Raw genomic sequence first — 25,313 nt, 5'->3', positions numbered from 1 at the left:
TTGCGACGAGACCCTAAGGTTGGGTCTCGGCAGCCGTAAGCCCCAGGGAGATTCCTGCTCTGATCGAGCAGGAAGCTCCCCACTGACATCACTGCTGATGTCAGTGCGGCCGCCCACAAAATGGCAGGCGTTCCTTAAGGAATGCCTCCGTTTGTGAAATCACCCCCCCGCCCCGCCTACAAAACGAGTCGAGCTGTCGATTACCATCAACAGCTGCCCCTTTTGTAGTGAGCTCCGTGAGTTGCGAGCGCTCAGCGCTTGCGACCGGGTCTGAATGAGGTCCTATATCCATACAGGTGATGTAGACTCTATATCTCGCACTGAATAAACGAAGGGCCTGATTCACTACGGATCACTATTCTAATTATACGCACGCAACGCAGTTACTAATATCAACGGTGATATGCAAATGTCTGCATTCGCATTGCGCTTGCAGCCTAACATAAGGACGACCACTTCCCCTTACTCACATCCGTATAGTTGGGCAACATAAGTAACATCGAGTAACATCGGACCCAGACGCACAGATAAGGCAGGTCAGACCTCACTCAGGAATTGCTTACTTCAGCGCATGCTATGAGGCCACAGGCTGCGTATGGTATTGCAGTGGATAATTTATGCACACCCCTGCAACGCCGTCCCAACGCAATGGCACGCCTGCGTTCACCCGACCCCCCACTCCCGTCACCACCCACAAACGGCACTTCCTGTCAATCACTCTGCAATGGTCTGCGTGGTCCCGATCGCAGAGTCTGGTTCGCGCACGCGCACACATGCGCAGTGCAAAATAATCGGCCGATTGCGTGCGCATAAGCAGCTGCGATCTTTGCTGAATCAGGCCCTAAGACATTACCCTAGTAAATTAATACATGTAAATCTAGATAGACTGAAATGGAAGAAGATAGAATACTTACATTTGTTTCTCCAACACTGTATTAGGACCTTCAGTAGTTTCTGTGCCCAAAGCCATCAACAATTAACCAGCAGATGCTTCAGCTACACTGGCAGTCCCACATTCCACCTGCCGCTAATTCCTATGAGACCCTGTATTGTACAGTGGGAACGATTTCAGCCTATTTGGCTCTCTGGTAGTACCCGAAGGCAGTACAGGGTCGGAATGGTGGCAATGCTTTCAATCTCTTTGAAGACAGGCATCTCGAGTGCTGCGAAGGAGGGGCAGATTGCATGTATAATCTTCCTATAGACATGAACATCAGTAAATTAGGATCCTCTTAATCAGCTTTCTTAGCATAGCTTAAACCTTCGTCACAGGACTGGCTTCTATGACATGGCAAAAAACCTGCGCCGTATAAATAATGTCATGAAGCCCATATTAACGTTAATATGAACTAATTATAAATGTTATATTGCTTAGTACATGTCTTGGGCAGAAACACTTTGCCAACAAGTAACTAGTTATTTAAAGATAAGATTCCAAGGGGTCTATTTACTAAGCTGTGTTAGGAGTAGGGGTGTGCACCGGCCACTTTTCGTGTTTTGTGTTTTGGTTTTGGATCTTTCTTCGTGTTTTGGATCTGGATTGGTTTTGCCAAAACCACCCTTTCGTGTTTTGGGTTCTGGGTTTTGTGTTTTGGATCTGTATTTTTATGAAAAAAAGCATAAAAACAGCTAAAATCACAGAATTTGTAGGTTTTTCTGCTCCTATGCTATTATTAACCTCAATAACCTTAATTTCCACTCATTTCCAGTCTATTCTGAACACCTCACACCTCACAATAGTGTTTTTATGTCCAAAAGGTTGCACCGAGGTAGCTGGATGACTATGCTAAGCGACACGAGTGGGCGGCACAAACACGTGACCCATCTAGGCGTGAAACTGCAGTGGCAGACAGGATGGCAGTTTGAAAAACTAGGCCCCAAACTGTACATAATGCAAAGAAAAAAAAGAGGTGCAAGATGGAATTGTCCTTTGGCCCTCCCACCCACCCTTATGTTGTATAAACAGGACATGCACACTTTAACAAACCAATCATTTCAGCGCCAGGGTCTGCCACACGACTGTGGCTGAAATGATTGGTTCGTTTGGGCCCCCACAAAACAAGCTGGCAATTAATCTGTCCCTGCACAAACTGGCTCTACGGAGGCAAGATGTCATCCTCATCCACCGATTCCTCACCCTCTTCAGTGTGTACATCCTCATCCTCACAGAGTATTAATTCGTCCCCGCTGGAACCACAGGTCCCTCTGTACGTTCTGGAGGCTGGTCTCCCTGGAAGAGTTGATAATTAATTTTATGAACATCATCTTCTCCACATTTTGTGGAAGCAACCTCCTACGCCTTTCGCTGACAAGGTTCCCGGCTGCACTAAACACTCTTTCGGAGTACACACTGGAGGGGGGGCAACTCAGGTAAAATAGAGCCAGTTTGTACAGGGACCTCCAAATTGCTTCTTTTTCCTGCCAGTACAGGTACGGACTGTCTGACATGCCTACTTGGATGCTGTCACCGATGTAATCCTTTAACAGACAGACGCACGCTTGTCGCTGCTGCTTTGAGGATGCAAGTGCGGCTACAGCCCACACAATTCACAAAGACAGAAAAAAAAAAAAGAATATTTTTATTGTTTGTGGAGCGCACTTTGAGGGTTACACCACCCTTTAACAGACAGACGCACGCTTGTCGCTGCTGCTTTGAGGATGCAAGTGCGGCTACAGCCCACACAATTCACAAAGACAGAAAAAAGAAGAAGAATATTTTTATTGTTTGTGTAGCACACTTTGAGGGTGTCACCACCCTTTAACAGACAGACGCACGCTTGTCGCTGCTGCTTTAAGGATGCAGGTGCGGCTACAGCCCACACATTTCACAAAGACCGAAAAAAAAAGAACAATATTTTAATTGTTTGTGTAGCACACTTTGAGGGTGTCACCACCCTTTAACAGACAGACGCATGCTTGTCGCTGCTGCTTTAAGGATGCAGGTGCGGCTACAGCCCACACAATTCACAAAGACAGAAAAAAGAATATTTTTATTGTTTGTGTAGCACACTTTGAGGGTGTCACCACCCTTTAACAGACAGACGCACGCTTGTCGCTGCTGCTTTGAGGATGCAAGTGCGGCTACATCGCACACAAGTCACAAACACATTAAAAAAATAGTTTTTTATTTTTTGGAGCACTTTGAGAGTTACACTACCCTTTAACAGACAGACGCACGCTTGTCGCTGCTGCTTTAAGGATGCAAGTGCGGCTACAGCCCACACAATTCACAAAGACAGAAAAAAAAAGAACAATATTTTTATTGTTTGTGTAGCACACTTTGAGGGTGTCACCACCCTTTAACAGACAGACGCACGCTTGTCGCTGCTGCTTTGAGGACAGTATCATATGCAGTGACAGTAGACTTGTCAGAAATTGTTGGCACGTCCTTCAGTCCGGACCAGATGTCCAAACCAGCCCTTGACTTATGACACAGGCACACGCTTGGCGCTGCTACTATGTTGATGCACGTGCGGCTACATCGCACACAAGTCACAAACACATAAAAAAAATAGTTTTTTATTTTTTGGAGCACTTTGAGGGTTACATCACCCTTTAACAGACAGACGCACGCTTGTCGCTGCTGCTTTGAGGATGCAAGTGCGGCTACACCCCACACAATTCACAAAGACCGAAAAAAAAGAACAATATTTTTATTGTTTGTGTAGCACACTTTGAGGGTGTCACCACCCTTTAACAGACAGACGCACGCTTGTCGCTGCTGCTTTGAGGATGCAAGTGCGGCTACAGCCCACACAATTCACAAAGACAGAAAAAAAAAGAACAATATTTTAATTGTTTGTGTAGCACACTTTGAGGGTGTCACCACCCTTTAACAGACAGACGCACGCTTGTCGCTGCTGCTTTGAGGATGCAGGTGGAATCTAGACGGGATTTGGAACCGGGGACACACTACCTCCATCAATTGTCTAAATCCCACTGCACTAATGCCGGATACCGGACGCACGTCTAACACCAACATAGCAGTCAAGGCCTCAGTTATACGTTTTGCTTCAGGATGACTGCTGTCGTACTTCATCCTCATCGCTAGGGACTGTTGGAGGGTCAATTGTTTAGTAAAAGTAGTGATGTTCCTACTTCCTCTCTGGGATGATGAACAACTCCCAGCAGCAGCAGCAATAGCACTAGGAGGAAGTGGTTCTTGATCTTTCCCTATTTTATTTTTATCGGAGAAAGTTTGGTCCTCCATTTATGTTATATTGATATATACGTGCGGCTAAAGCGCACACAAACACAGAAAATATTTTTTTATTTTTGCTGGAGAGTAGTGCACTTTGTGGGTTACACCACCCTTTAAGAAATGAGCCAGCCGGCTCTTTACTTATGGGACACAGGCGCACGCTTGGCGCTGCTCCTTTGTTGATGCACGTGCAGCCACAGTGCACACAAGTCACAAACACGGAAAATATATATTTTTTTGGTTTGGAGTGTACTTTGGGGGTTACAGCACCCTTTAACGGTCAAGCCAGCCGGCCCTTTACTTATGACACAGGCGCACGCTTGGCACTACTTTGTTGATGCACGTGCGGCTACTGCGCACACAATTCACAAACACAGAAAATAATTTTTTTTTTGGTTTGGACTGGAGTGTACTTTGGGGGTTACAGCACCCTTTAATGGTCAAGCCAGCCGGCCCTTTACTTATGACACAGGCGCACGCTTGGCACTACTTTGTTGATGCACGTGCGGCTATTGCGCACACAATTCACAAACACAGAAAATAATTTTTTTTTTGGTTTGGACTGGAGTGTACTTTGGGGGTTACAGCACCCTTTAACGGTCAAGCCAGCCGGCCCTTTACTTATGACACAGGCGCACGCTTGGCACTACTTTGTTGATGCACGTGCGGCTACTGCGCACACAATTCACAAACACAGAAAATAATTTTTTTTTTGGTTTGGACTGGAGTGTACTTTGGGGGTTACAGCACCCTTTAACGGTCAAGCCAGCCAGCCCTTTACTTATGACACAGGCGCACGCTTGGCACTACTTTGTTGATGCACGTGCGGCTACTGCGCACACAATTCACAAACACAGAAAATATATTATTTTTTTAGCACTTGGGGGGAGCACCCCTGATGGACAGAGCACCCCCTGGACAACACTACAGCACCCCTTTAGGACTGGGACACTGCACAGGACTTTGGAGTGGACACAGCCCCTATGGAGAACTGACTGCACAACACAGTCCAGCCAGCCCCTATGGACTTTGAAGTAGTGGACACAGCCCCTATTAACAACAGCAGCACAGCACAACACAGCCAGCCCCTATGGACTTTGAAGTAGTGGACAACAGCAGCACTACACTACACTACACTACACAGCCCAGCCAGCCCTAACTCCCACCCTCCCTCTTCACTGTCCACAGCCGAGTGAGAAAATGGCGCCGACGCGGGTACCTTATATAGGATCCAAAACCCGCGAGACTCGGAAGGCGGGATGATGACGTTTTGCCTCGATTTCAGATCCGAGTCAGGCGGGAAAAATCGAGCCTAACTCGGATCGGACTCGGATCGGGGGGGCTCGGGGGGGTTCGGATTTCAGAAATCCGAACCCGCTCACCCCTAGTTAGGAGACAGAGTGAAAAGTGATAAGGTACCAGCCAATCAGCTCCTAACTGCCATGTCACAGGCTGTGTTTGAAAAATGGCAGTTAGGAGCTGATTGGCTGGTACCTTATCACTGTTCACTTTATCTTCTAACAGCTTAGTAAATAGACCCCTAAAACACTTTCCCTGGTGCACTCATGATATTTTGTGTCCTAGTCCTGGGGCCTGGAGGTGAGGAGGGGCCAGAAGTTGCAGGTCTCCCCTACCCACACTATGGGCCTGATTCTGACCCGCTCGCAAGCGCTGTACGCTCGCAAGCGGGTAGATGGTGCCGAAGTGCACATGCGCATGACGGAGGGAGCTCCGTCGTGCGCATGCGCGAGACCCGGCGAGCGACGGGGAATCCGTCGCTCAGGGTCTCGCAGCAAAGGGGGTGTGCTGTCGATGGTGAGTGACAGCACGCCCCCTTTGGTGGGCGTGGCTGCCAGACGGAGGTGTTTCCATGGGAACGCCTACCGTCTGGGTCCGGCCCCACTGACATCACTAGTGATGTCAGTGGGAGTGATTTTGGCTCTGATAGAGCCAAAATCGCTCCAGGGCTTGCGGAAGCGAGACCCTACCGCAGGGTCTCGTCGCAAGCCCGATGGTCGCGATGGTTTTGACCATCTCGAGCATCATCATGGACACTCGCTATAGCTGTGGGTGGTAACCCACAGCTATGCGAGCGTCCAAGAGGCCGCTCCAAATTGAGGTAGGAGGGCCCTGATTCAGAGCGAGCGCTCTGGTCAGAGCCTCCGGCTCTGAATCAGGCCCTATATACACAAGTGTGTATTTCACACTTCATTGACGTAACATAAAGGTCCCTACAGTACACCATAGTTGCCGACTATCTGGCTGCCCCTTCCAGGAGGGAGCAGCCATATCTGCATGACTGGGGGGGCGTGACCAGGAAATGTGGGCGGGGCCGGCCAGATGAGGAGTGTTTGCGGGCAGGGCAGGGGGGCGGAGCCACGCAGTGTAAAGCAGTGGGCGGGGTCAAAATTACGTGATTCCACGTGAATTGCATCACCGCCGTCCCCCGCTGCGGGGGCTTTACATGTAATTGCGGGGGGATAGGAGGGGTCGCCGGCAGTCTGCCTGCCTTCCCGGGATGTCGGGAGCGGCACCCGATTTTCGGGAGACTCCCGACCAAATCGGGAGGGTAGGCAAGTATGCAGTACACACTAGACGATGTTTTGAATGATTTGGCCGATTCCGACACATCGGAAATTTCAAATCGTCCAGTATGTGCGCACTATGCGCGCTCCCACGGCGTCGTCCATCTCATCTTCAGATCTTTTGTACATGCAGGAAGATGTGTCAATCTCGTTAGCGATTCCCGCAGATCATGCTGTGTGTATGCACTACAGTCTAACCACCACATGATGCAAGATATATCGTTTGATCGTTGGTAACATTGCGTAGTGTGTATTCACTATATCGTTTCCTGGAAGTGCAAGGGAAATCGTGCACGCCATCGCGTCATTTGCAAGTCATCTAATGTGTACCTAGCCTAATTACACTGTGTCCTACTTGTGTACTATGGGGGTCATTCAGACCCGTTCGTGAGCAAAGGACGCTCGCAAACGGGTCGATGTTCCCCCACTGCGCATGCGCACGACGGATGGAGCTCCGTCGTGCGCATGCGCGAGACCTGGACTGCGACAGCCAAGCTGTCGCTCCGGGTCTCGCACCAAAGGGGGCGTGCTGTCGATGTTGATTGACAGCACACCCCCTTTGGTGGGCATGCCGGGGGCGTGCCTGCCAGACGGAGGCGTTCCCATGGGAACGCCTACCGTCTGGAGCCGGCCCCACTGACATCACTAGTGATGTCAGTGGGAGTGATTTTGGCTCTGATAGAGCCAAAATCACTCCTGGGCTTGCGGCAGCGAGACCCTACCGCAGGGTCTCCGTCGCAAGCCCGATGGTCACGACCATCGCGACCATCATCATGGACGCTCGCATATGCTGTGGGTGGTCACCCACGGCTATGCGAGCGTCCAAGAGGACGCTCCATTTTCAGGGAGGAGGGCCCTGATTCAGAGCGAGCGCTCTGGTCAGAGCGTTCAGCTTTGAATCAGGCCCTAAGACTTTGTCGTTTCTAAATAAATAGCACCCACTGTTGTGTTGTGTATCTCATAGTACATACCATTTATATTTACACTGTAAATTGCTTATTTTCTTGCAATTTTTTTCTAAACTACGTGTAAAGATGTGCGGTTCGGTTCTCCAGAAATTCAAATCCACACGAATTTTCGTGAATCCAGACAGGCCCAAGATGGGGTTCTGACCTCCAGAGGAAATACGGACAGATCTGAGCCGTGGATTTTAAATCCGAATTTCGGTATTTTGGATTGCAAAAATTACATGATTTTAGCGGTTTTAAAAAACAAAACAAAAACATTTTATCAATTCTTTTTTTTTAAAATCCCAGATCCAAAAACAAAACCAAAACACTTGAGAGAGGTTTTGCAAAACCAAAACACAAAGATGAACCCAGATCCAAAAACAAAACACAGGGGGCAGCGCACATCTCTAAAAATTATATAACCAGATTTTTTTTTTAAAACAAACTTTGTATATTTTTTAAGTTTAAGTAAGCTCAAAATGTCCTGCTGGTCTGTCCTGTAGTTTGACCCACTCCTTGCATTGCTATGATTGTTTTGACCAGTTAAAATAAAGAATTTTTAAATATTTTATTTTATTTTTTGTTTCGGGATAAAAAAAATAAATTACATATTTAAATAAGCAAATAAAAAAAAACAGATGGTATTTTTGATGTTCTTTTCTTAATAAAACATGATATGCAAACCTCTTAACCGTTCCGATTCTGACGGGGCAGTCCTGATTTCAAGGGCCAATTACGCTATCCAAGATCAGCGTATGTCCTGACTCACAGGAGGTTGGGAGACATGTCCGTAGTGACCATCTGCTGCGCGCAGTGGAGCCAGGAGCATCTGGTGCTTGCAAATGTCTTATGGATGTTTTAGGAGGAGAGGAAGGAGATTGGAGGCCAACTAGCACCACAGGAGTGTCACGCACGCCCAAATTGATTTATCAAATATATTGGCAAATGTATAGCTCTTGGCATCGTGCACATTTATGTTTTGTCTTTCTACGTTGCTATTTTAAGCTGCCCTTAACTTAAGGCATAAATTGAGCATGTCCACTGCAAAACTAAACACAACAGCTCTGTCCCCGTGGGCCTGTTGCACTAATGGTTCTAAGGATAACACTACTTTAACATGTGTTCAACTAATGTTTACTAAAGTTTATATACAATAAGCATACAACTCATATCACTCTATAGTACTGTATAGTGGTACACTAAACAGTTTGCGGGTGGCTTTGTTTTGCTAGGTCTTTACTTCTATCAGTGGCGTATCTATAAGGGTTGCAGGTGAGCGGACCAGGGGGGCCCGCACTGCACACTGGGCCTGATTCAGACCCGGTCGCAAGCGCTGAGCGCTCGCAACCGGGTCGATGGTGGCCCAGAGCGCATGCGCACGACGGAGCCGGCTCCGTCGTGCGCATGCGTGAGACCCGGATAGCGAAGGGTAAACCGTCGCTCCGGGTCTCGCACCAAAGGGGGCATGCTGTCGATGTTGAGTGACAGCACGCCACCTTTGGTTGGCTGCCCAAACGGAGGCGTTCCCATGTGATGTCAGTGGAGAGATTCCGGCTCTGTTAGAGCCGAAATCTCTCTGGGGCTTGCGGTAACGAGACCCTACCATCTTCCATCGCGACCATCTTCCTGGCCGCTCGCTATAGCTGTGGGTGTCACCCACAGCTATGCGAGCGGCCAGGAGGCTGTTCTAAATAAAAAAAAGGCCGGCCCTGATTCAGAGCGAGCGCTCTGTCAGAGCGTCCGCCTCTGTGCACCCTTTCAATACACTTCCCTTGTGCGGACAACCTCAGAAGAAGTCTCTGGGGAAATAGTGGCAGCAACATTTCCCCAAAGAAATGTGCATGGGTGTAGGGGGAGCAGATATGGACACACACATGCACCCCCCCTCCCCCATTTCTACATTGACAAATCATCCCACAGGTATGGAGAAGACTATGTAAAATGCTCGGTAATCTGTGAAGTTACACATATAGGGGCTGGTTCTTGATGCATGGATGCAAATGACGAGTTTTAATAAACAGTGCATGCGCAAATGTGTGTCTACGCAATTTTCAGGAGGGTGCGAGGAGACTAAACAGGGAGCTGAATTGAATAGCTCCGAGAGCTCCCTCCCGGCGCTATCAACAGCGCACTGAATTGAATTCCCCTCCCCCATTGACTTGATTTGTCGTTTTGTGTCTGTTATTTACATCACTGTTTGTTTAGGAACCTTTTGCTGACATCACTGCCTCTATACTAACACTATATTATATCATGAGCTACTTGCTGTGTATCCACTTTCATCAAGACCAACCAATGAAACACTGGCATTTATTTATTGTCATATTTTCAGCTGTTGAACATATTCCTGAGCATCGTGGGGCTGATGCATGGTGCTGGGAAGTCAGCTATCTGCACGGAAGCACACACAGAGAGTGAAAACATTTATTTAATGTGTCCAATCAGTTTAGAACTGCCAGCTTTGCTAAAGCCAAGTGTACTAATTATTGTATGCGTTTGCATTCTGCTTAAAATATGTATTTCATTTAGGGATGTAGTTAAGATGCCGGCGGTCAAAATCCCGGCGACGGAATCCCGAGTCGCGGCCAGAATACCGGCTCCACTTGAGGTGCCGATGCCAGAATCCCGACAACCAGGATCCCGAACGTAAGTATAGCGGGCCAGGTTAGGAGGGGGGAAGGTCAGGTTCAGGAGCCACCAGGGGGTTAGGGTTAGGCTGCCGGGAAGGGGGGGGGGGGGTTAGGTTCAGGAGCCACCAGGGGGTTAAGGTTAGGCTGCCGGGGGAGTGGGGGTTAGGTTTAGGCACCAAGGGGGGAGGGTTAGGCATTAACTGGAAGTGTTAGGGTAATGCTGTGGGGGGAGGGAGGGTTAGGATTCAGGAAGGGATGGTTAGGGAGTGAAAGGGGGAGGGTTAGGATACTTACAGAGCCCCTGTTGGGATTCTGAGCATCAGGATTCCGACTGTCAGTCTCCCGTATCACACCCTTTCATATATTGTTAAAGTCTTCGTCCTGTGTCGAGCCAACAGTAAAGCATCCAGAGACCATTCATGTGTGGGGTTGCTTCTCAGTCAAGGGAGTGGGCTCACTCACAATTTTGCCTAAGAACACATCCATGAATAAAGAATGGTACCAAAACATCCTCCAAGAGCAACTTCTCCCAACCATCCAAGAACAGTTTGGTGAGGAACAATGCCTTTTCCAGCATGATGGAGCACCTTGCCATAAGGCAAAAGTGATAACTAAGTAGCTCGGGAATAAAACATCGAAATTGTGGGTCCATGGCCAGGAAACTCCCCAGGTCTTAATCCCATTGAGAACTTATGGTCAATCCTCAAGAGGCGGGTGGACAAACAAAAACCCACAAATTCTGACAAACTCCAAGCATTGATTAGGCAAGAATGGGCGGCCATCAGTCAGTATGTGGCCCAGAAGTTGATTGACAGCATGCCAGGGCGAATTGCAGAGGTCTTGAAAAAGAACGGTCAACACTGCAAATATTGACTCTTTGCATAAACTTAAGGTGCATACACACTAGACGATATGCTCCCTGAGCGATATCGTCTAGTGTGTCCCCGGCAGGCTGTGCTCAATGTCGTTCATGACATTGAGCACAGCCGCTGAACAATATCATTAGCGATATCGTTCAGCGCCGGGCTCTCTCACCCATTCCCTGACATGCAGCAACCTGACGAGGTCGTCAGGTTGGCCTGCATGTCAGCCCGATGAACGAGGATGACGAACGACCCGCGGGAACGCGCGTCGTCGTCATCGTTCATCTTTTTTGTGTTAAAAATGGACGATAAAGTGGACGACTGAACGATAACGATATCGTTATCGTTCAGTCGTCCACTTTAATCGCCCAGTGTGTACGCACCATTAATGTAATTGTCAATAAAAGCCTTTGACACTTATGAAATGCTGTAATGTTACCTCAGTATACCATAGTAACATCTGACAAAAAGGTCTAAAAACACTGAAGCAGCAAACTTTGTGAAAACCAATACTTGTGTCATTCTCAAAACTTTTGGTCATGGCTGTTCATGGCTGTACATGGCGACAGGAAGCTTCACAGGTTGTGTGGCATGTCAAGCTGAACCAGAACTCTGCGTATGGGTCCGATGTTTCTCGATGTTACAGATGTTTTCGCTTGCGGATGTATGTAATGGGAAGTGGGCAGCTGTATAAGCTGGTGGGCGTCTTGGTATAGTGATGCGATCTAATTAATTTGCATATTTTTGCAACGTTTGGGTGCATGCGATTGCAGACTTGCGATCCAAGCTGAATGATGCCCTGTTTTATCTATCGTTGTACTTCAGTTACAAAGCCACACTCCTGTCGTATTCCTGCCGCACCTGCTCCTGTGATTTCCTGGCAGCGGGAGGCGCATGTGCTACCTATGCAGGAGTGGTGGCATCTCACATTTGCAGCTAAACTCTGCATAGGTAACAAAACATGTTTTATGTGCGCGGTCTGAATGACTCAATACGGCCATAGGCAGCGTTCTCCCACTGACCAACACAGTCTACTAGAGGCATTATTCTTAGGAAAAAAGTAGGTGGCCCATTGGAACCCCTCCCTATCTATCAATCCATCTCCATTTGTATATTAATAATGATTTGTGAATTTTACTGTATTCAGCAGAATGTCGACACCCATGTAACACTGTCCGCGTTCCCACACTGTACACAGAATTTATTGTCATTTTCATCATCCTTTATGGAACTCTTTACAAGTTGGCCAACGCCTCCACTTCTCCTCTTTAGACGGTTTGCTCATTATTTCCCCCCCCACCAATGTGGCTTTGGCACAAGTCATGGGGACTGGGAAAGTCTCCGAAAGTATGGCGGTCGCAGCACCATCCCTGCAGACCAATCATTGGTCTATATTGTTAGTCACTCTATCTCTATCATCATATTGTGCCGAGCGGTAATTAATGAGCTGTCATCATACACGTAAGGCCACACCTCTGAGAAAGCCTACGTGGCCTCCCCGTATCACTGTACTGCCCTCAGCGTGAGGGCGGAAGTGTATCAGTGACTGTATGTCACTATGCTGCCTCAGCTTGAGGGCGGAAGTGTATCATGGGCTGACATGTCTCCTGTATTGACACGGCAGTGTGAGGGCGGAAGTGTATCATGGGCTGACATGTCTCCTGTACTGACACAGCAGAGATAGGGCGGAAGTGTAGTATGGGCTGCCATGTCCCCTGTACTGACACAGCAGTGTGAGGGCGGAAGTGTATCATGGGCTGACACGTCCCCTGTACTGACACTGCAGTGTGAGGGCGGAAGTGAAGTATGGGCTGTCATGTACTGACATAGCAGTGTGAGGGCGGAAGTGTACTATGGGCTGCCATGTATTAACACATTAGTGTGAGGGCGGAATTGTATCATGAGCCCCAGTGACGTCTTTCTTTCTGCTTCTCCGTCTCACACCCGGCAGTAAGGGACAGCACAGCACAGCAGACGCCTGGCTGGCAGAAGGACTGAAACACCTCCCAGCGCGGTGCCAGGTAACCTGCTGGCCTCATATACTGACTGCGAGTTTTTAAGCCTATCATTTAATAATGGGGGTGATAAGTTTATCTGCACGTGATGAGTGGCCCCTGGGTCCAGCATATCTCCCCAGCTACTGACAGCATCACTGGGATCAGGTTATAAGGGCAGCTGACCTTCCCTGCATAGCTATCATTAATGGGACAATAGCTGCATGCTTCCTACATTCTCTTATTCTTCCCCTAACTGTTGTTGCTGACACCCCTGCCTGCTCCCTACTGCCCTATTATATCAATAGCTGATGGGGAATCCACTGTCATCAAGTCCAGTCCATTAATCACTGGTATTTTTCATATATTCTGCTTTATTATCATCTATATCAGGGGTGGGGAAACTTTTTTTTTCACTGTAGCAGCAAATCGACTGTGTTGACATAGTGTGTACGCAGTCAGATACATCCCGCACTATAGTCAGTCATATACATCCCACACTATACATATCCATCAGTCATATACATATCCATCCATCAGATACTCCCCGCACTATACTATACATATCGATCAGTCATATACATCCCGCACTATACTATACATATCCATCAGTCATATACATCCCGCACTATACTATACATATCCATCAGTCATATACATCCCGCACTATACTATACATATCCATCAGTCAGATACATCCCGCACTATACTATACATATCCATCAGTCAGATACATCCCGCACTATACTATACATATCCATCAGTCAGATACATCCCGCACTATACTATACATATCCATCAGTCAGATACATCCCGCACTATACTATACATATCCATCAGTCATATACATCCCGCACTATACTATACATATCCATCAGTCATATACATCCCGCACTATACTATACATATCCATCAGTCATATACATCCCGCACTATACTATACATATCCATCAGTCATATACATCCCGCACTATACTATACATATCCATCAGTCATATACATCCCGCACTATACTATACATATCCATCAGTCATATACATCCCGCACTATACTATACATATCCATCAGTCATATACATCCCGCACTATACTATACATATCCATCAGTCATATACATCCCGCACTATACTATACATATCCATCAGTCAGATACATCCCGCACTATACTATACATATCCATCAGTCAGATACATCCCGCACTATACTATACATATCCATCAGTCATATACATCCCGCACTATACTATACATATCCATCAGTCATATACATCCCGCACTATACTATACATATCCATCAGTCATATACATCCCGCACTATACTATACATATCCATCAGTCATATACATCCCGCACTATACTATACATATCCATCAGTCATATACATCCCGCACTATACTATACATATCCATCAGTCATATACATCCCGCACTATACTATACATATCCATCAGTCATATACATCCCGCACTATACTATACATATCCATCAGTCATATACATCCCGCACTATACTATACATATCCATCAGTCATATACATCCCGCACTATACTATACATATCCATCAGTCATATACATCCCGCACTATACTATACATATCCATCAGTCATATACATCCCGCACTATACTATACATATCCATCAGTCATATACATCCCGCACTATACTATACATATCCATCAGTCATATACATCCCGCACTATACTATACATATCCATCAGTCATATACATCCCGCACTATACTATACATATCCATCAGTCATATACATCCCGCACTATACTATACATATCCATCAGTCATATACATCCCGCACTATACTATACATATCCATCAGTCATATACATCCCGCACTATACTATACATATCCATCAGTCATATACATCCCGCACTATACTATACATATCCATCAGTCATATACATCCCGCACTATACTATACATATCCATCAGTCATATACATCCCGCACTATACTATACATATCCATCAGTCATATACATCCCGCACTATACTATACATATCCATCAGTCATATACATCCCGCACTATACTATACATATCCATCAGTCATATACATCCCGCACTATACTATACATATCCATCAGTCATATACATCCCGCACTATACTATACATATCCATCAGTCATATACATCCCGCACTATACTATACATATCCATCAGTCATATACATCCCGCACTATACTATACATATCCATCAGTCATATACATCCCGCACTATACTATACATATCCATCAGTCATATACATCCCGCACTATACTATACATATCCATCAGTCATATACATCCCGCACTATACTATACATATCCATCAGTCATATACATCCCGCACTATACTATACATATCCATCAGTCATATACATCCCGCACTATACTATACATATCCATCAGTCATATACATCCCGCACTATACTATACATATCCATCAGTCATATACATCCCGCACTATACTATACATATCCATCAGTCATATACATCCCGCACTATACTATACATATCCATCAGTCATATACATCCCGCACTATACTATACATATCCATCAGTCATATACATCCCGCACTATACTATACATATCCATCAGTCATATACATCCCGCACTATACTATACATATCCATCAGTCATATACATCCCGCACTATACTATACATATCCATCAGTCATATACATCCCGCACTATACTATACATATCCATCAGTCATATACATCCCGCACTATACTATACATATCCATCAGTCATATACATCCCGCACTATACATATCCATCAGTCATATACATCCCGCACTATACATATCCATCAGTCATATACATCCCGCACTATACGTATCCATCAGTCATATACATCCCGCACTATACGTATCCATCAGTCATATACATCCCGCACTATACGTATCCATCAGTCATATACATCCCGCACTATACGTATCCATCAGTCATATACATCCCGCACTATACGTATCCATCAGTCATATACATCCCACACTAGACAAAAAACTTTAAAGAAAAAATGCGCTTGTATCTTATTACAATACTCTCAGTACTTCCCTTTGTAGTATACAACTCTTCCTCTTACTGTAAACTCTTCTCTTGCTCGATATTCATACCATGAAAAACAAGAAGATAATGCCACAATCATGGTGTAGTATTTTCTCAAAAAAAATTTAACATTTATTCATATAGTTTAAAATTCAGGTGCCACACACCTTCCAATTTATATTGCACGTATCCAATAATTAAAACAAGATGGGGAATTACCAGAAGTCCATGCATACAGAGCACGTAGATGTTTAGGATGGAGGTATTCCGGATTACCTCTAACCACATCTATATCCAAGATCCTCTGGAATCTCCCAGTACACCAGTAGTTCTGTCACTGCTATACATATCCATCAGTCAGATACATCCCGCACTAGACTATACGTATCCATCAGTCAGATACATCCCGCACTATACTATACTATACATATCCATCAGTCATATACATCCCGCACTATACTATACTATACATATCCATCAGTCATATACATCCCGCACTGTACTATACATATTCATCAATCAGATACATCCCGCACTATACTATACATATCCATCAGTCAGATACATCCCGCACTATACATATCGATCAATCAGATACATCCCGCACTGTACTATACATATTCATCAATCAGATACATCCCGCACTATACTATATGTATCCATCAGTCAGATACATCCCGCACTATACTATACATATCCATCAGATACATCCCGCACTATACTATACGTATCCATCAGTCAGATACATCCCGCACTATACTATACATATCCATCAGATACATCCCGCACTATACTATACATATCCATCAGATACATCCCGCACTATACTATACGTATCCATCAGTCATATACATCCTGCACTATACTATACATATCCATCAGTCAGATACATCCTGCACTATACTATACGTATCCATCAGTCAGATACATCCCGCACTATACTATACGTATCCATCAGTCAGATACATCCTGCACTATACTATACGTATCCATCAGTCAGATACATCTCGCACTATACTATACGTATCCATCAGTCAGATACATCCCGCACTATACTATATGTATCCATCAGTCAGATACATCCCGCACTATACTATACGTATCCATCAGTCAGATACATCCCGCACTATACTATACGTATCCATCAGTCAGATGCATCCCGCACTATACTATACGTATCCATCAGTCAGATACATCCCGCACTATACTATACATATCCATCAGTCATATACATCCCGCACTATACTATACATATCCATCAGATACATCCCGCACTATACTATACATATCCATCAGTCAGATACATCCCGCACTATACTATACATATCCATCAGTCAGATACATCCCGCACTATACTATACTATACATATCCATCAGTCAGATACATCCCGCACTATACTAAACATATCCATCAGTCAGATACATCCCGCACTATACTATACATATCCATCAGTCAGATACATCCCGCACTATACTATACATATCCATCAGTCAGATACATCCCGCACTATACTATACTATACATATCCATCAGTCAGATACATCCCGCACTATACTATACATATCCATCAGATACATCCCGCACTATACTATACGTATCCATCAGTCAGATACATCCCGCACTATACTATACATATCCATCAGATACATCCCGCACTATACTATACATATCCATCAGTCAGATACATCCTGCACTATACTATACGTATCCATCAGTCAGATACATCCTGCACTATACTATACGTATCCATCAGTCAGATACATCCCGCACTATACTATACGTATCCATCAGTCAGATACATCCTGCACTATACTATACGTATCCATCAGTCAGATACATCCTGCACTATACTATACATATCCATCAGTCAGATACATCCCGCACTATACTATACATATCCATCAGTCAGATACATCCCGCACTATACTATACATATCCATCAGATACATCCCGCACTATACTATACATATCCATCAGTCAGATACATCCCGCACTATACTATACGTATCCATCAGTCATATACATCCCGCACTATACTATACGTATCCATCAGTCAGATACATCCTGCACTATACTATACTATACATATCCATCAGTCATATACATCCCGCACTATACTATACTATACATATCCATCAGTCATATACATCCCGCACTATACTATACATATCCATCAGTCATATACATCCCGCACTATACTATACATATCCATCAGTCATATACATCCCGCACTATACATATCCATCAGTCATATACATCCCGCACTATACTATACATATCCATCAGTCATATACATCCCGCACTATACTATACGTATCCATCAGTCAGATACATCCCGCACTATACTATACGTATCCATCAGTCAGATACATCCCGCACTATACTATACGTATCCATCAGTCAGATACATCCCACACTATACATATCCATCAGTCATATACATCCCGCACTATACTATACTATACATATCCATCAGTCATATACATCCCGCACTATACTATACGTATCCATCAGTCGGATACATCCCGCACTATACTATACGTATCCATCAGTCATATACATCCCGCACTATACTATGCTATACATATCCATCAGTCATATACATCCCGCACTATACTATACATATCCATCAGTCATATACATCCCGCACTATACTATACATATCCATCAGGCATATTCATCCCGCACTATACTATACATATCCATCAGTCAGATACATCCCGCACTATACTATACATATCCATCAGTCAGATACATCCCGCACTATACTATACATATCCATCAGTCATATACATCCCGCACTATACTATACATATCCATCAGTCAGGTTAATCCCATACTATACTATACATATCCATCAGTCATATACATCCCGCACTATACTATACATATCCATCAGTCAGATACATCCCGCACTATACTATACATATCCATCAGTCAGGTTAATCCCATACTATAGCCGAAAACCGTATCACCTATAGATTATACTGACCCTTTTTTAACACCCTGACCTACCACACCCCATTCCTTTGTGCCTGTCCCTCTTGTCTTTCATCCCTATATCCTAAACTAATACTGTTAGTATATATGTATACTCGTAGCTTATATACTGATTACATAGAATGATGTCTAATGCAAATAGCTCCTATTGTTACTTGTTATCCTTAATCTTTCTGACAGGTTTATCTGTGTTATTATAATAATAATAATAATAAGCATTTGGGTATGTGCGGTCTATAGGGTAGTCTATATCTATTATAGTACAGTATATTATATTTTCCTCTGTATCTACACTTAAAGCCAACACTGGAAATGTTTAATGCAGGCTGACCACCTTGATACTGGTTATTTGTACATATACCTCGATCTAATGTGACTGGGGCCACGTGTGGACAGGATCTCCTGTGCAGTGTCTGGTCATTGCCACATCCTGCTTATCACCGTGTGCAGATTGCACTGTGCTTCCTTCATTATGTGTACATCTCCAATTCAGTTATTATTGTATTCATCACAATCCCTACAATCATACAGTTTGTTTCCAATATCATAGACCGATAACTAGGAAGATAGAATTATAGTATCTTCTCCTCCATATGTTGGAATAATTTGTAACTCTGTTATTGTCTGGTATATGCAAAACTATATTATATAATCTTGTGACTTGTGTATCCGGTTGTTGTTGTCTTACATGTGGGGAGATTTAACATTGTTTAAAAAATACATTTATGAGATATTTATAGTAACAGACTGATCAATTACATTATATGTTGACATTCTGTGACAATAAATGTGTATGGAAATAACTTATGTTCTCTGTAAACAGCAATGCATCCTTTTGTTTAATGAATGTATATAGATACGGAAGTTTGTGGTTTGATTTACTTTTTAATTTTCAACGATTTTGGCAGGTGGGCAAATAATTATTTGAAACCTTTGTTTCAGCAGCGTTCCCGGATCTCAGACCAGCAGATTATTAATTCTATGACTTTTGCATTTAAATTTTTAGGCCAGGGGTACACTACATGTGGTGCTCCAATTGCTGTTAGGGCATGCAAAAATATTGGCAGGGCATGCTGGGTTGTGTAGTTCGGCAGCAGCTGTAGTGCCACACATTGCCTACCACTGTGCTTGGCTGTCAATCTGACCCTTCACACCTTGTTATTGCTAAAGGTGCATACACACACACCGATTTTTTGAATGATTATCGATATCGTTTATCGTTCAGTGGTTGAAAAAAATCGTTCACTTTCTGAGCTAAAACGATCTATTATCGTTCATGTGCGTTCACGTTTGTAGTTTGTAGTTCAGTCAGACTGACCAACTGAACGATTTTCATTTAGGGAATACGCAAAATCGTTTGTAGTTCAAAAAAATCGTTCATTACACGTTAAAAATTCTGACAGATAATCGTTCAGAAAATCGTTGGTAACAAAATCGTTGTGTGTGTATGCAGCTTAACTTTCCCTTGTCCACTTGTATTTTGCTTTGTTTTCTATTTTTTTCCTTTTAAACATGTTTACATTAATGTTGGTCACGTTACCTTGTTTTCTGTGGAGTAAAATGACTCCTCTTAACATATGTAAGGGGTGTTTCTATCCAATGAGGAGTACAGCTGTATATCGGTAATCCAATTTAATTGATAATTGGCTTAAATGCGTTCAAAACTGCATTCAGGCAGTGCAGTATTGTAATACATTTTGTATGTACCTAGGCTGCAATTTGTGTTAGTTTAATGACACTATGAGTACGTGTTTGCCTCTTTAATGATGCAGCACCAGGCAGCCAAGTCATGGCCTTAATACATAAGTGTGCGGTCCAATGAATCAGTTTGCACACTGTGGGCTGATTTTATGTTGGGAGTATACAGGGGGGCGTTTATAATGGGTGTAGGGTGTGCAGTGCACATGGCCCACACCACAAATCCTGCACCCATTTATTCAATACTTACCTCTCCCGCGTCGTTGGTAGCATCGTTGTACAAGTCGCCTGGAAAATGGCAGTTAGGGCCATGTTCCCAGCGTTTTGCGCATGCGCAGTAGGGAAATCACAGGGAAAATGGCTGCCGCGCCTTTTTCCTGGTGACCTGCGCAGTAAACTCTGGCACAGACTAGAGCCCATAGTCTACTACTGTGCTTAGTGCTCTGCCGGATAGAGAGGGGGGGTACCCGGACGGAGACTGCACACGGGCCCTCTCCTTTCTTAATACGCACCTGGGAGCAGAGATAAAAAGAGCAATTGACTTTACACGTGGGTAAAACCTTGCTGCGCTGCAGATGGGGCAGATGTAACATGTACAGAGCGATTTAGATATAGGAGGGACCTGTCCAAACTCTGCTCTAAATTGCAGTGTAAAAAAAAAAAAAAAAAAAAAGAGGCTGTCCAGCATTTGTGGGCTACATGCAATAGCAGCCGGTATTTACCCTGCATGCAAATATAATAAATGTATTTGCAACATGGTTTGTACCAGATACAAAGTTACTTGATTTCTTTGATTTGCTCCCAATTCAGAATCAGCACCTGTGCCTCCAGGTCCCCAGCCCTGTGTATGGTCAGATGCCAGCCTCAGTCATTGCTCTGGATCTGCAGGTGATGTCCTTTCCTGCACAGAGCCATGGATTCCTTGTCATCTGACATGGCATTTGCATGTCTTAATGTGAGGCACTGTGGGTAATGTCAGCGTCTGTGCACAGACGAACCACTGAGTGCCACGAGACTGCCTCAGGAAAGGAGATTACAGCAGTGACATCGTATGCCTCTCTCTTTTCTGCAGGGCCTCTTTTCATGTCCTTTGCAGCGTCGCAGCTCTGCCCCTACCAGCCGATTCTCTGCCTACTCTTTACCTCTGCAGGGCGTTACTATAGTTTTTAGTCCTGACAGCCAAGATCGGCTATGGGTACCTTTATACTCTGCCATGGCACAGAACAATCGGATCTCCGCCATCAATGGTTGCTCTTGCTAACAATCTCTACCATCCCTTCCTCTGATCAGATGTGCTGTGTGATCTGCCTGTCATGTGCGGAGGAGGACCCGTAATGTGGAAGCCGGGTGCTCCTGTCATGTTCAGGCTCAGGGCCTGATTCAGCAAGGATCACTATTCTGCGTATACGCACGCAACGCAGTTACTAATATCAGTGGTGATATGTAAGTGTTTGCATTCACATTGTGAGCCCAACATAAGGACGCCCACTTCCCCTTACTCACATCCGTATACTTTAGCAATATATCAAAATAATCGGTAACATGGGACCCATACGCACACTTGCACAAGCCCTGACTTTACTCTGAAATTGCTATGGGACCTCAGTCTGCGTAGGCTGTTGCAGAGTGGCTAAATTATACGCACCCCTGAAACGGCGTGCGAACGCACTGACCTGCCTGCGTTTCTCCGACACCCCCCCCCCTCATCACCACCCACAAACGGCACTTCCTGTCTATTACTCTGCGATGGGTCGGCATAGCCTCTGTGATCGCAGTCTCGATTGCAGTGGCTGGATCACGCACGAGCGCTGAGATGCGTATGCTTGCGCAGAACGCAACAATCCGCCGATTGCGTGCGTTTTAGCAACTGCGATCCAAGCTGAATCAGGCCATTATCTATACTTTATGACGTACTGCTGAGGATAAGTCAAAGCCGGTCTACAGGCGAAGACCCCGCTAGTTGCCTGTGACTGGCTTAGATTTGTCTGTTGTGGGCATGAGGCTGACCTGCAGGAGTAACAGAGCTTTACCAGGAGTCGGGGATGTCTGTATAGGTGTTTGGTGTGATCCCTGATTGATGCTATATCCGTTAAAGAAGGAAAAAATAATGCACATTTGGATGAAAGATACACTTCTACGAGGCATATACACCCCCACCTCCAGCCCTCCTCTTCCCCTCACTGAGTCTATAGAATTAGAAATGAATTGGTAAATGAACATTTGCCAGCACACAGTGGAAGAAGCCATTCTATTCGCTAAACATTATTCTGTCTTTCACTTCCCTAGTTACACAGTGCCTCATACTTTTGATTAGCGTCTCAGCCCTTGAAGTAGCTGCCTCCGCGTTGTGTTGGTGACTTTTACGCTTTTCAAATAAATGTTTCCCTTTTTCCAACATTAGTCACTCTGTAAGCGGAGCCCATCAATATCTTCCCCATCTTCCACCCTTCATGTCAATTTCACAGCTGTATATTGCTCCCGTACAGTAGCTATTAGCAGCAGGCGTTGGTGAGCACAGCTGGCACTCTGTATACATGGGCTGGGGGGGTCACATGGCTGGGCAGTAGCTGGCCAGGCATGTTACAGTACCCACCTCGGGCATTATACAGTCACTGATGTGTGGTTTTTGTGATTTGCTTAAAAATTTGTTTTATCCTAATGTCACAAATACAATGATATAGTGCCCTCTCATAACAACGTACATCTGTTTTCAGACTTATTCAAAATATATCCTGTGATTTGTGCAGCAGTCTGTAAAACCTGAATTGCATCGGTGTCCATGAATACAATATATGTTCTCCCATGTAATCCTGCTGCATTCACTATAGGGTTACGAGAGCAATTTTCAGTCTCCAATTCAGTCTCATGAGATTAATGCTTTGGAAAACACTGTGCTGCTTTATGGTACTTTGTGCCGTTATTCACCTGAGATTAATCACGGTTCTACAAAAAGAAAGAGATTTTTGATCTATTTTATGCCCCTTCCCTTTCCTCGTGCCACTGTAGTGAAAGGGCGCAGTTACCCCCTTGAAGTTCAGGCCATGCAAGTAAATTGAACCATTGTGCCATCAAAGGCAATAGTCTACAGGGTTTAAAAACCACCTGTGTACATCACCCGGTAATGAGCTGATTGTATGTAAGCAATTAATTGCTTGATTAAATTTCCTCGTTATTTTAACAACTATTATAGTTATGTGTTGTGTATAGATTTTTGTAGAACTTGTATTACTCTTCTGGTCCTAAATCAGTTAAACTGCACACACACACCGATTTTGTTACCAACGATTTTATGAACGATTTTCTGTCAGATTTTTTAAAGTGTAATGAACGATTTTTTTGAACTACAAACGAATTTTGCATATTCCCTTAATGAAAATTGTTCAGTTGACAAGTCTGACTGAACTACAAACGTGAACACGCATGAACGATGATCGTTCATCGTTTGACTCAGAAAGTGAACAATTTTTTCAAACGATATCGTTCAACAATAATCGTTCAAAAAATCGTTGTGTCCTAATCTTGGGCCTGATTCAGAGCCACTCGTAAGCGGCAGCTCGTTCGCTCCGAGCGATGTTTGGCCAACTGCGCATGCGTACGGATCGTTATACGCATGCGCGAACCAGTAATTGCGGTCGAAATTCATGTGCTCGCAAAATAGTGAATGCCTGATAATTTGAGTGACAGAATGAGGCGTATGTGGGTGGTAACAGGGGAAGGTGCTTGAAAACGGGGAGTGGAGATCAGAACACAGGCGTGCTTAAAGGTCAAAACGGGCGTTTTATGGGAGTGCATAATTAAAGCAGCAGCGTCATTGACCACGTCACTGGGTTATTTAATAGCCAGAACTGCTCGCAAAATTGTGGTAGCAAAAACCAACCACAAGAATAGCGAGCAGTTCATACCCTGGTCGATGTACTCGATTAATCTAATAAATAGCGGACATGACGTAGGATGCGAGCGGCCAGGGGGCGTAGTTTCCCAAAAAACGACCGCAAGTTTTGTTCGCTCGTTCAGACCTAGAGGCGTGAACAGACCGCAAACAGCGAACGGTTCATTTGAATAGCCACCCCTATTTTCTGGACGAGCGAGCGCAAATAGCGACCGGCTCTGAATCGGGCCCCTTGTTCATAGGACCGTGGTCACACCGTTATGATACTCAGTTACCTTATAAGATGCATACACACACACAACGATTTTCTGTCAGATTTTCTGTCAGATTTTTTAAAGTGTAATGAACGATTTTTTTGAACTACAAACGATTTTCACATATTTTCTTAATGAAAATCGTTGAGTTGGTCAGTCTAACTAAATTACAAACGTGAACGCGCATGAACGATAATCGTTCATCGT

The 25,313-nt window shown here is 44.7% G+C and overlaps 2 protein-coding genes across 3 annotated transcripts in view; one reads left to right on the top strand and one right to left on the bottom strand.

Annotated features, from left to right (window-relative positions):
* The window catches only part of LOC148478178 (tubby protein-like), a 35,109-nt gene extending 34,004 nt beyond the window's left edge, over positions 1 to 1,105 (bottom strand). For both annotated transcript variants that reach the window (XM_088455848.1, XM_088455849.1), the window contains exon 1: positions 915 to 1,105. In XM_088455848.1, the coding sequence (XP_088311974.1) occupies positions 915 to 970 (56 nt within the window). In that variant the 5' untranslated portion in view covers positions 971 to 1,105. The remainder of the gene's footprint in view (positions 1 to 914) is intronic.
* Positions 1,106 to 13,091: 11,986 nt separating this feature from the next.
* Positions 13,092 to 25,313, top strand: part of NUCB1 (nucleobindin 1) — a 30,369-nt gene continuing 18,147 nt past the window's right edge. Inside the window, exon 1 of the mRNA XM_088455832.1 lies at positions 13,092 to 13,250. The gene's annotated coding sequence lies outside the window, so the exon portion shown is untranslated. The remainder of the gene's footprint in view (positions 13,251 to 25,313) is intronic.

The sequence above is a fragment of the Taudactylus pleione genome, unplaced genomic scaffold (genome assembly GCF_031769625.1).
Source record: "Taudactylus pleione unplaced genomic scaffold, aTauple2 ptg000672l, whole genome shotgun sequence".
NCBI lineage: Eukaryota > Metazoa > Chordata > Amphibia > Anura > Myobatrachidae > Taudactylus > Taudactylus pleione.
The sequence above is the reverse complement of the archived record's forward strand: the minus strand, read 5'-3'. Positions and strand labels throughout refer to the sequence as shown.